At 33.1% G+C, this 14,367-nt stretch overlaps 1 protein-coding gene across 1 annotated transcript in view; it reads left to right on the top strand.

Moving 5' to 3' along the window:
• The window catches only part of LOC110373780 (homeotic protein distal-less), an 87,596-nt gene that overhangs the window by 7,770 nt on the left and 65,459 nt on the right, over positions 1-14,367 (top strand). Inside the window, exon 3 of the mRNA XM_021331133.3 lies at positions 9,653-9,840. Within this exon, the coding sequence (XP_021186808.1) occupies positions 9,653-9,840 (188 nt within the window). The remainder of the gene's footprint in view (positions 1-9,652; positions 9,841-14,367) is intronic.

Raw genomic sequence — 14,367 nt, 5'->3', positions numbered from 1 at the left:
GTTGCTTAACTTTATAATATCCGCGTCATATACCATGACAATTCAAATATATTTGAATAAGAGTTATAACCCGCGTTTCAATTAATATCCATGTAACTCTAACCTGTAATTAAAAATTGTAACCAACAAACAATGTTACACTATGATTAATAAATTGACACAAATCTACTGAGCTCATAAATTTTCATTTTGACCCTCCATTTTCTTCTATTTATTAAAATAGATGGCACTGTGTTTAAATTATCATATTTCTAGCTTCCGATTTCACCCTGTCCCTAGGGAATTAATTCGCGCAGCTGAATAAAAAGTAGCCAATAGCCTTTCTCAATAAATGGGCTATCTCTAACCCAGAAATATTTTTTCAAATCTGCCGAATAGTTCCTGAGATTTCCATAACATTCTTTCTTCTTTATAATATGTATTCGTAATTTTTCTACCAAGGGGTATCATGTTACCCAGTAACTGGGTTGAAGAGGTCAGATAGGCAGTCGCTCCTTGTAAAACACTGGTACTTAGCTAAAGGATTCACAATTCAAAACAGTCGCATATCACACTGAAGCACATTCAAAGTTAAACCTTATATCAAAGACATAGAGTAGAAGTTCACATGCTTCTGTAGACGACTATAAATCTTTTGAACTTGTAACAAGGGGTGATAATTATTTAATAGAAATAGTGTTCTATATCAATTTGTGTTATTAATGTATTTGTACACAATAACAGTTAGTATATTGATACTAATATAAAAAGGCACATTTTTATTTGTACTCAAAAGGCTCCGAAACTATAGAACCGATTTGAAAAATTCTTTCACTGTTGGAAAGCTACACTCTTCCCGAGTAACGTAGGCTATATTTTATCCCGGTACGGGCAGTAGTTCCCACGGGACGCGGGTGGAATCACGGGAAAGCGACTAGTCATAAATTGGTCATCATCCTCCGAGCCTTTTTCCCAACTATGTTGGGGTCGGCTTCCAGTCTAACCGGATTCAGCTGAGTACCAGGGTTTTACAAGGAGCGCCTGCCTATCTGACCTCCTCAACCCAGTTACCCGGGCAACCCAATTCGCCTTGGTAAGTCATAAATAGGTATGGAAGGAATAGTTTGAATAAAACTGTGTAATTTTTAGTGTTTTTCACCAAAATTATCATAGCTCCAAAATCTCTGAACATTCCTCTACATAATTAAAGTATTTTAATTACATTGTTTAGCTAAATGAAACAATTTGTATGTAGTAACAATTGTTTATAATAAATTGGTGTCGTAAATTTAATTGGGCTTGTAATTGTTTAAGATTCATATCTAACTAGTTGCCCGCGGTTTTGTGTGTGTAGCGGGAGAACTATTTCCCGCAGCTGGGTAAAAAGTTGACCTATGACTTTTATATAATTTAGACTTATAAATATTAGTTCATTAGTTTTGGCGTGAAAATGCGGAAGATCTGTCTTAATTTTTATTTAAGCTAAGAATTATTTTGGTCCGTTAATCTAACCTCCAAAAACACACTTCAAATTTCGAATCTTATAAAATATTCGAAATTCAAAATCCAAAAAAAAAGAATAAAAAGGTACAGTCATGTTAAAAAGCGCTTAACGTAACGTTCATTCGGTCACTCCCACTGGTACGACTCGAAAGATGCTCTATTTCATCCTACTAATATTTTAAATGTGAAAGTTTGTGAGAATGTATGGATGTATGTTTGTTAAGCTTTCACGCAAAAACGGCTGGACCGATTTGGTTGAAATTTGGTATGTGGATAGGTAATACCCTGGATTAAGACATAGGCTACTTTTTATCAACACACCACGGGCGAAGCCGCGTGTGGAAGCTAGTTAATTTTATTTTATTAACTGTTTTTATAACAAAATTAATTTATGGGATAATTGTGCTAATCTGTCACATGAGTAACGTTTTGTGTCGATGTAGCGGCCATTTTGTGATTTATTGCATTAATTGAAGAACAAATTAATGCGCTCACTAAACGCGTTTAAGTAGTCTACTACGATTATACTTATGATAATTTACATCTGGTTACTGAAACAAATATACGAATTTAGTTAACTATGTGCATGTTTACTATTCTATACTAATATAGCAAAGATATTTTTTTTTTGTTTGTTGGTAAAGGCTCCGAAACTACAGCACCGATTTGCAAAATTCTTTCACTGTCATAGGCAAGCTAAACTACACCCAAGTAATACAGGCTAGATTTTTCAGTTACAAAAATTATCATTACACTAATATTAAACATCTTCTTTCAAAAACTTACACAAACAATAAAAAATACATGATACATTAATAAAAAGGGTCCAACCCCAGAAAAAAATTCAAAAAGGTGTGTCCCCAAGCCAGCCCATCCCTCGGGGTCTCATGACATCAAACCCGGAACCTTCGTATCAAACAACTGGCCCCAAGACATATACACATAATTACATACTGACTAGCTTTTAATTATGGCCTTAGATATCATTTTTATCAACTTTTTGAGAAATTCTTTCGCCTTGAGCGCAGCACGTGTAGTGTAGTCGCGTGGTCAAGTTATTTCTAATATTATTTATTTAAAGTAACTTTTTTCTTTTTTTTTTTAAGATTTTTTAAATTATTTTGTTGGTTGTAATACTTCGGTTGCGTAATATAGTTAACTGTGTGTTATTAAAAAATTACTACTTATTTAAAACTAGCCGTTTTACGTACGTCCTGTGAAAACTGCTGCCTGTACCGGTATAAAATATAGAAATATTATTTGGGAAGAGTGTAGCTTCCCAACGATTCAGTAGTTTCGCAGCCTTTAGGGTACTAAACAAACAAACAGTGTTTTCTCTTTATTATATTCATTTTAACAACATATTGTTCGATAATTTGACTACTTTATTATTTTTATAGCTCGTAAAAATAAAGTTATTAATCGTTAATATCGTTCATTAAAACTTATCGCTGAAATCTCAATTACGAGTATATTTTAAGAAATATTCTCAATAAATAAGCATATAATTATACCTAAAAATAATGACTGAACAGAGTATTAAGCCTTAAGTATGTGTTAATTAAGCATTTAAATAATAAAACCTTGTCATGTTCACACTTTAATAAAATATGGATTCTGTGTTAAAATAAAGCATGTTTTGTATTTATTTTATTACTGAAACACATCTATAAATAACAGTAACTAGGTATTTTATTTAAAGTTTACTTAAATTAAGTCATTTATTAATATTTTTATCTTTATGGAAATACTCACACAGTTTATACATATGTATGTGAATATTCTATTCTCCACTTATAAAATAAAAAATATTTTTGTAGGTAGAAAACACTTCGGTTCACAACAGTTCCGAAAACTGTAGATCTAAATAAGATTACTTAGGAAGGAGACCCTAAGCCCAAAGCGTTAGACACACCCCCTACTCTAACTTCGTAATAAAAATAATACAAAAAAAATCGGTTCTAGCTTGAGCTCGTATTTTGTCCAAAAAACAAGCATTTTGAGGCCTTTTTTGGGAAAATATCACACAATACGTTACACTGTAGGTCTCGGCTGTCATTGAACATCCTTGGCAGTCGTTACAGGAAGTCAGAAGCCAGTAAGTCTGTCAACCGTTGCCCGGGTAACTGGGTTGAGGAGGTCACATAGGCAGTCGCTTCTTGTAAATTACTAGTACTCAGCTGCATCGGGTTAGACTGGAAGCCGACCCCAATATAGTTGGGGAAAGGCTCGTCAGATGATGATGATGAGTTTTATTACTGCCGTTTCGCGTGAATTTTAAGTGTAAATTGAATATACATTAACTTAATTTCTTAACAACAAAAAAATAACAACTGAAACAAGTTTATCGAAAACTTGTTCTCGATAATTTTATTTAATAAGTTAATAGGGTACGGTAAAAGTAATTAAAAGTTAATAATTTGATTCCCACAAGACTTCGGTAAAATGGGATATCGTATGAAAGGGAAAGGTTGAAGCTTTTTTTTAGTTTTTTTCTCTCTTCAAACGGCGCGATTTTGTTTTCTCGTTAAGTATGGGCGGGACGAGTGGTGACGTGATTTTTCTATGAGAAAAACGATGTGTATGTGGTGTGTTTCAATTTTCGATGCATATGTAGGTACTTCTCTAGTGTAATTGTGTTGGATTTAACTTAAATAATTTGCTATATTTAACATTTTAAGTATCTAACTTTTTGAGATTTTCACAATTCACTTTTGTGATGCTATAGGCGGGTACTTTATTTATCTGCAAAAAATAAAAATATACTGTGTTTGAACTAAATCTTATCTAAGTTACTTACAATCCTACATACAGACTTTCGCATTTTACAAACAAAGAAAGCATTTCACTCAAACAAATCACAATAAACAAAAACCATAACGAAAGTACACTTAAACACAAAATTTTCAAAACGTTTTACAACTGCTATCACAAGCTCGTCTGTTCATACATTTTTTTTCAATTTTTTTCTTTTTTTTCGAATCTGGCAAAGGGTTTTATTGTTTTTTAGCTGGTACGTTTTACGTTGAGTTTTTCGGTAGGCGGGCAATGGGCGGGGTACGAGTGATACGGCGTGCGTGTGGCTCTGGTTTATTTAATTTTTTAAATATATGAGTTAGAGTAATGTTATTGCGTGGGTGACATTTGGCTGTGAGTGAAATTTTGTTCATGGTGAAGATAAAAGGTGTTGAAACCAAAAAAAATATCTTCTTTCTTTGTAATAATTAGATCAATATGCCTAATAGATACCTAATGCCATGCCATCACAGATTGGCTAACGACGTATATTCTGATCAGCACATACATGTAAAATTAAAAAAAAAAAAACAGCAATACTGCTGTCATCACGTAACACAGACACACTTATACCTTCAACTCCACAAATCCACACAATTATAAAAAAAGTAAAAAAACTCAGTAACCACATCACTACATATCGACACGACATCAGCACATCACTAGTGGCTGGAGGGTGTGTCGCGGCCCGGGGCATCGCATTGTTTCGCCGTTTCGTATGACGGACGCCGACGTACACAGACATACATACAACTCGACCATGGGAAGCGAGTTGTAGTTTTTTGATGTACATGTGAAATGTTCATAAATCATTTAATTTATAAGTTAGATTTGTTTGGCGGTTTTGCTTGAGTTTTGGTGGTAATATTCATGTAAAAGTATGAAACACAGATGTGGAGACAAATCAAGTACCTACTTAAAATATAATAAAAATTACATAGATAAGTTTTCATCTGATTGACCATCATTTAAAATCATCCAACCAATGATCTATAAAAACCAAGTAGGTACCTACACCAAGTTTTATTCAAGTTAAAAGCGACAGTTTAAAAGCATTGATGATATTAAATTAATAGAGTACACTTTTCTATTTTCAAACCATGCGAAAGTAACTCTACTTCATCTGTAACGGTTTTGAAAAACCCAGAACTGATTTTGATGATCCGATTAAGCAAAAAGTATTATTATTCAAATAAGTAGTTTTTATTTAGGTGCTATAGTAACTAACTCGGATTCCTTAAAATATGAGTCAAAGATCAGTCAAGAATTATCTAACTTTTACCTGACTTTACAAACACAAGTTAGCTAACATCTTTGACAGTTAACCAAACACAAAAGATAGATACGTTATTGAAACACGTTCCTTTTCAAACTAGTGCATTAAAGTGGAAGTATTAATATCGCAGTTGATTTACGATTCTCGGCTGCGCAAACAGTTTTGCATATCTAACGTTGATCGCGACTGTACCGAGAGCGTTCGAATTTGTAACTGAATTCAGAATTTGAATGGTTTGAGAACTTTCTTTCTTTTTTGTGTTTGAATTTGGAATCTTTGAAGGATATGAACGAGGCATGTTCTATGCTTTTATTGAATTGTCAAAAACGGTTACTATCTATGGAATTTGTATGAAAATGAGAACTATGACGTCACAGATTTTTCACATCAAGTTTTATGTTTATTTTGCTTGTAACAACGATAAGACAAAGAAAATATTTTTTAAACAAAACAATAAATGAAATTGACATAATTTTAAGATGCTCTACCAAATTGACATGATAAAGGATTTTATTTTTGACCTAGTAAAACACAGAACAGATATTTTTTTTTGAATTATTGTACTGTATTTAAAATATGAAGTAGCGGTTTTATTCCGATATCTGACAATCCGTCATCTCAAAAATTAAAATATTCATTCATTTTGAAGGCTGAAACCAAAATTCCATTACACTTATAATCACAAGCGGATCTAAACAAGAAAAAAGAAAAAAAAACGGTCTCGCGTTCGATTTTTAAAAAGCGCACCAAAAGAGCCGCGGACAATTCCAAATTCAAAAATTTTCCACGGCGCGCGTTCGGGTATCGAGTAAAAAAGTTTAAAGTGCGTTCGATATTAATATGCAGTGCTGAGAATCGAGTTCTCGTTAGTGCTGCGAGAGGGACTGTTTTAATCGATTTTAATGTTGAAGTTTGATGCGAATACTAAATGTTGTAGGATGTAAATGTAGGAGTAAAATAGTGTTGTTTTTCGCGTTAGATGAACCTGTGTTAGATAATTAGGTGGTGAAAAAAGCTCAAAATATCAATTACTAGCCGTTTTCCCGCGGTTTCACCCGCGTGCCGTGGGAACTACTGCCCGTACCGGTATAAAATATAGCCTATGCTACTTGGGAAGAGTGTAGCTTTCCAACAGCGAAAGATTTTTTAAAACACCATATAATTAATTAGTGTCTAGTACAAGAACCATTATAATCAACATTGCTATCAGCAAAACTTAAAACTTCAATACAAAAAACAATCGATACAAAAATAATCGATACCTAATTCCCAACCAACTCGATTACTACACGACTCGATTACGACATTTCGCCTCACTATATTGACCAAAAAGCCGGGGTGTTACTCGCGGCGATCCGATGTAGATACGGCCTCAGTAATTACAACTTACCACTGACTATTATCAAGTAGCGCATGCCTTTCATATATTTGACAGTTCCAGATCTTTAGGTCACGAAAAATGACAAAACGATCCTTTAAAATGCTAAAATATACATAAACCATTATAAGTTACATTACTATCAACACAACTTAAACTAAATCCAAAAAAATCTGTACAAAAAAAATCGATACGAAAAATAATCGATATAAAAATAATATAATCGATACCTAACTCCCAACCAACTCGATTACAACACTATATTGACCAAAAAGCCGGGGTGTTACTCGCGGCGATCCGATGTAGATACGGCCCCAGTAATTACAACTTACCACTGACTATTATCAAGTAGCGCATGCCTTTCATATATTTGACAGTTCCAGATCTTTAGGTCGCGAAAAATGACAAAACGATTTTTCAAAACTCCATACAACTAATTAGTGTCTAGTACAAGAACCATTATAAATCTACAATAGGTACTATCAACACAACTTAAACTAAATCCAAAAAAATCTTTACAAAAAATAATCGATACCTAAATACCAACTCGATTACGACATTTCCCACCACTATACAGCGACTAAAACATCAATACAAAAAAGCGTGTAAAAACAATCGATACAAAATCAATCGATACAAAAATAATCGATACCTAACTCCCAACCAACACGATTACTACCCGACTCGATTACGACATTTCCCAGCACTATATTGACCAAAAAGCCGGGGTGTTACTCGCGGCGATCCGATGTAGATACGGCCTCAGTAATTACAACTTACCACTGACTATTATCAAGTAGCGCATGCCTTTCATATATTTGACAGTTCCAGATCTTGAGGTCACGAAAAATTACAAAACGATCCTTTAAAATGCTAAAATATAGGTACATAAGCCGTTAATTTAGATACATTACTATCAACACAACTTAAACTAAATCCAAAAAAAGGCTTTACAAAAAATAATCGATACCTAAATACCAACTCGATTACGACATTTCCCACCACTATACAGCGACTAAAACATCAATACAAAAACAATCGATACAAAAACAATCGATACAAAAATAATCGATACCTAACTCGCAACCAACTCGATTACTACACGACTCGATTACGACATTTCGCCTCACTATATTGACCAAAAAGCCGGGGTGTTACTCGCGGCGATCCGATGTAGATACGGCCCCAGTAATTACAACTTACCACTGACTATTATCAAGTAGCGCATGCCTTTCATATATTTTACAAAATGGATGGCCATGTTTCACAGCCTGACTTGCGTTGAATATTTATATTGTAGATTTATTGCAGAGGTATGTGTGCTGATTTATATGAGAGGCCGTATGTTGTTTGAATTTGGAAGTTCTGTTTTTGAAGTTGTTTGTTTATTTATTTATTGTACTTTAATGGCCGGTCTCATTATTCTATCTATTGTTGTTCGCTTACTGAAGATAGGAATTTGACAATAGACTTTTGACACGGGGCTAATGTCAACATTCTATCCGTAGCAGCAATCAATAGATCGATAGGATATTGGGAACGGTAGTTAGATAGATAGACAGATAAATATGCTTTATTAGGTCGATCAATTTTTATTAATGTTTGATCTTAGAACTAATTGCAATAGGTACTGTGTTTTGGATGGCACGTTAAACTGTAGGTCCCGGCTGTCATTGAACATCTTTGGCAGTCGTTACGGGTAGTCAGAAGCCAGAAAGTCTGACTGCCAGTCTAACCAAGAGGTATTGGGATGCCTGGGTAACTGGGTTGAGGATGTCAGATAGATAGTCGCTTGTAATATACTGGTACTCAGCTGCATCCGGTTAGACTGGAAGCCGACCCCAACATAGTTAGGAAAAGGCTAGGCAGATGATGATGATGAGTTTTCTTACCGTCGTTTCGCGCTAATTTTAAGTGTAAAAAAATAATTACGTCATAAGCTGTCGTATGAAACTATCTCCAGTCTTTATTCGACATTGGCACTCCCTAAATCTTTTTATCTCCACAAGATTCGATTAATTTAATCAATTTCAACTTACCACTCAATTTCAATTCTTTATCAAATCAACTACACAAACTAACAAGCGTAAATAAATAAGATTTAATATAAAATCTTTGTAATAAACGCTTGAATTTAATTACATACATATCGGCGCCATTGATTTTAGAGTCTTGATTGAATTTTATTGCCTTCTTCAATACTTTTCAATCGATGAAAGAATATTAAAATGTTGTAGAGTGTATGAATGCGTTCTATGGTAAGAAAAATAGCTTGTAATATGAAAATGCGTTGTGTTTTTTGTCTTTAGGGATTCAATTTGGTTAGGCAATAACTGAAGACAGTCTAGATATGATTTTTTATTAAAAAACTCATCAAAAATCAATGACAATACAAATCTCTTAGGTAATTAGATAATCAATTTAACCATTATTTTGAGAAAAATCAATTTGATTCATTTGTTTAATATGTATTTATTTAACTGTGCGATGATAAGAGATGCCATATACATATACTGACCGATTTACGGACTCTATCAATAAATAATTTTCACTGTACATACTAAAATTTTCAGTAGATATCCCAAAATCAAAAGTCATTTATTCAAATTAGGCTGCAAAACAGCACTTTTCGAACGTTAGAAATCTACAAAAGACAGCCCCCAAAGCGCCCCTTAACCACATACACACTATCTTCTAACCCAGCCATCCTTATCCCACAGAAAAATGCGGCCTCTCCGATGACCCGGGGCTCCGCGTGAACGGCAAAGGCAAGAAGATGCGGAAGCCACGCACGATATACTCCAGTCTTCAGCTACAGCAGCTGAACAGAAGGTTCCAGAGGACACAGTACCTTGCACTGCCTGAGAGGGCCGAACTAGCTGCGAGTTTGGGATTGACGCAGACGCAGGTTGGTGGCCATTTTAGATTTAGTTACACCATATTGGATTGATGTTAGGTTAGGTTACGATATACTCCAGCCTACAGCTGCAGCAGTTCAATAGAAGGTGCCAGAGGTACCTAGCTCTCCCTGAGAGGGTCGAACTAGCTGCGAGTTTGGGATTGACGCAGACGCAGGTTGGAGGCCATTTTGGATTTGGTTACGTCATGTTATAGATGTTAAATGACATATTCCAAATGAAAACTAGACATGAAGACCTACAATTTGTAGGTTTTTATTTTGGTGCAAAATCTTTTTATACGAACATACAGTTTCTTGAAACCCACTACAAAAAAACAACCGTAAAAAATATGTTTTAATTAAAATATTTTGAGAAAAAAAATGTAATAAGGCCTCCTTAAAACCCAGTAGCATAGACTTATCTTATATCCCGCCACTTAAAAAACCGCGAAAAAAAACGTTCGAAAGTAAAAAAAAATACTCTTATACACTTTGGTTTCGTAAAAAAAAACACACAATATGTAGACTATTCACAATGAAATTACTACTTAGAAGCAGCAGTGCGTTATCTGTGACAGAAATTAAAAAAAAAACCTCCTTGTCTTTTAATTACACGTTTCGAACATAGGTAGATATACTGCCGAGTTAAAATGAATCTTATTTTTAATGTGTTAAGGTTTATTTTTAGATGAAAACAGATTTAAAGATAAAAAAATATAGTGAATGTACAGAGTACGTATAATTATAGGTTTGTGACATAATTACTATAGAGTCGACGTGTGGGGATTTTTTTTCACTTTTAATAATTTTTTTTTCGTGAAAATAAAAATGTTTTTGTTTAAGTATTAGTTAGTTGCTGCAGCGGACTGTTAAAAGTCGTGTTTAGATCGGTTTTGATATGGATTTTATGAGAAATCTAGAGTGGTGGATAATGTACTTCCGAGAAAAAAGACAAACTATAGGTACATATGAGTAAACTTTTTCAAAAAAGCAATTAAAATTTATTTTTTTCTAACTTACTGATTCTCACCACTTATACCTACTTAAATAACAATAAACATGTTTTATTATGTATATTTTTTTTTTATGTAGAACCTTACTTGTCGCCTGATAATTTCTATAACACTTTATTTATTTTTACTATACTTACGTTTGTCTCACATTAAAAGGCAAATTTTTTTCGAAACCTATGTAATGCTTTTAATAAAGTATAGTATCTATTATGTCTTATAATATAAAGATCTTGAACTGTAACGCTAGAAAAAATTCAACAGGTCAGATCAGACTTATATATTTGATAAAAAAAAACAGTAATTTAATTTTATCATTCATTACATCACAATAAAAAAAATAACTACATTAAAACCAAACTCTATAGTCTATAGCAATCAAATCCCATCATTACTAAAAAAAAATCTCCACCATAGACAAACGCATGCGTTCGGAAACCATATTCCGATTGGTTTCGTTCGGAAATTGATTCGTCATGTGTCACCGTAAGGAATGAGTAATCGCGGTCGGAACTGACTGTGTAGAGTAAGGAATGGGTAGATACGGCGAGATGACAAGTGAAGGGTTAAAATGTTTGGTAGTGGTATGTGAAATATGAGTTTTAACTTTACGTGGACAGTGTGAAATTAAAAGAAATATTTTATTACAAAATAATTTTCTTGGAAATTTTATGCCTATTGGAAAACACACATTTTCACCTTCAAATATAATTGTAGGTACAAGTATCCTATTTATGTATTTAGTTTTAGACCCTTAATTTAAGAAAATTGACAGAAAGAGAATGCCATCTTTAAGCTTAACTCGTGATTTTCAACTTATCTTAAGACGAAACAAAGAAATTTTGTTTTAATATGGTTAAGCACTTTTTAAAAGAATCCTTAAACACAGTGGTATGATAAACAATTTCATTTTACCCTCCTTAAAATAACGTAGATAACCATTACTAACGCATTGAATTCTAAAACAAAATAGTACCTACTTATAGAGGTATACAATCCTGTACACTCTATTCGTTCTGTAGTTAACTTGAACGTTATAAAAAGTAAGAGCCAAGTTAATTTTATTATAATTTAATATTTCTCAGTTATTGTCTGTGCGCCGCACTTTGATGAACCCCGCGTCAATAGGGTTGCGCAATCATCGAGATGTGGGATCATCGATAAAGTTTTCGAGTTGGTTGTCAACAGAACGCTATATAAGTTTTCTCATTTATCTTAACAATCCCGAAAATTAATGTTTTATTTTACAAAGGCGGACTAAATGCCGAAAAGGCTTAATAAATGGTATATTATGATAAAATCAAATATTTTCTGCTGTTGCATTCTTCAAAACTAAAATCAGATGCTTTGTAATAGTAGCAAGCGGTAGCAATTTAAAATAAAACAGTTTTTATTGCATAACTGTACCTATGTTCGAGACTTCAAATCAGCAAAAAATAAAAACATACTTAATTTCTTCACCGTAAAAAATAACTTTTCAACATCGACACTACCGATAGCTCGATACACTTCCAACACACAACCCTACAACCTATTCGATTCGATTCCACATTAAAACAAAAAAGACGGAATTAAACTCCGTACTATTCCGGTCTTTACAACAAAAACTATACAATCTAATCTCGGATTGCATTGCTTAGAACATAATTAAGTTTACACCAACCATCTTCAACCTATTTCAAACTCTAAAGCTTACAACATAAGGTGTAATTTCCCTCAAATGTGGCACTGTGACTTAAGTTTTTGTTCTCCGTAATAAATCATAGCATTTGTCTATAGGTGCTGCTGATTTGCTATTGTTTCATAAGCTGAACATTTTTCTTATTAACTGGCAAGATGTTTCTATACAAACTTTGATGATAATTAGTAGTGAATTAATTTTTGTGATATGGCAACACGATATGTGAAGGGAAGTGGTTGTGTCATTTTGATGGGTGTATCGATAATTTTGCTTGAGTGGGAGTAAAAAATGCGAATATTTGTGTAAAGATTTGGATGAAATTTTGCCTAGAAAGAAGAAAGAAAGAAAAACATTTTATTCACGCGAGTGACGCAAGGACAAAAACAAGAGAAAAATACAAAAAAACAACAAAAAAAAAATTGACATTAAAAAAAATACGAATTACAACACAGAGTACCTTATAATATACGGACCTACATATCATAGCTAATAACTCTTAGCATCTGTAGTTTTGGGTACAAGATAAGTCCATTCTAAAGGTTTAGTATGTCCACTACATCTTTTCAGTAGACCTACTAGGTTTTACAACTGCTTCAAAAAAAATATTGCAAAACTATTAACAAGAACTCGAAACCAGTACTATTGAAAAAAAACGCGAAGTTTTTAATTGCTCTTATGCAATGGGATTAAGCTTATAAGGTCAGCCTTTTTTATCGATTACATTGTGTTGCCATGTAATGAATGAAAAAAAGCAAAAAAAAAAAACTTAATGATTGATTGGTCTTGAGTGCAAGACGTATTTTTTTATGTTTAAATAACGAACAGCTTTAAAGGGTAGATAGAATAGGAGTCTTGTTTTTAATAAGTAGATACGTAGTTTTAAAACAAAACTTTGTTGCAAGTAGGAACTGAGCTTGTTAAGTGGGATTATGCGTATGTTTACAGTTATTTTTATTAGAAATCTAAAGGTAACTAATAAAAACTCGCATATGTATCTTTGTATCCTGTTTCATAAATAGTTACTAATTTTATTTCTCTACCGTGAGCTCCTGTCATGTAAGGGTATTTTAAAATATTTCTCGTAGGAACAGTTTTCTAAATTCGTAACCAGTTTCCGGCTATCATCCTTAAATAAACGGGCTTAAACATAATGAACAAAATATAGTGCTCAATAGAAGTGACTCTACCTATGTCTTACATTTTTATTTATTATAAAAAAAGAGTTTACAGTGTCAACATGCAACACAATAATTTGGCTGCAAAAAATACAAAAAAAAAAAACAAAACTCCAACTACATAAAATTCTCCGCAAACTATTACCAAACGCAAGCAATATGGGACAGCTTGATTAAAACTTACTCAATACTATGTTTTACTCAATAAACTTACATGCGTACAATATTCTTTGATGAGCGTAACATCGATTCTCATGTCTGAACAGAATTCGGTACGGTTACGCTTTATCGTAATTAGACGCATTTATCGACAATTTCGATTTCGATGGCGCTGCACTAGTGTTTTGGTTTGAAAAAATTTTGGAAGACTTATTTTCTATTGCTTCAGGTTAGATTTAATATTCTGATAAAAAAATAATGAAATTGATTGAAAATCGAACGGTTTTAAGTATATACGAGTAATAGTAAGTATTTTTTCCATTAATTTAATTACTGTCCAGTATTAAGTAACATTTTCCGAATTGGAACATAAAATTAACTACACTGGGCTTTGCTACTTTTTATTTTCAACATTTGCCATTAGATATGGCAAAAATGCCTATAAACACTATAGCTTAGAGTCCAAATATGACACTAGAATCATTTCTTTCACACATAAATATAAAGTCTT

The sequence above is a fragment of the Helicoverpa armigera genome, chromosome 27 (assembly GCF_030705265.1).
Source record: "Helicoverpa armigera isolate CAAS_96S chromosome 27, ASM3070526v1, whole genome shotgun sequence".
NCBI classification, from domain to species: Eukaryota; Metazoa; Arthropoda; class Insecta; order Lepidoptera; family Noctuidae; genus Helicoverpa; species Helicoverpa armigera.
Note: the sequence above shows the minus strand (reverse complement) of the source record. Positions and strands in the feature narration are given on the sequence as shown.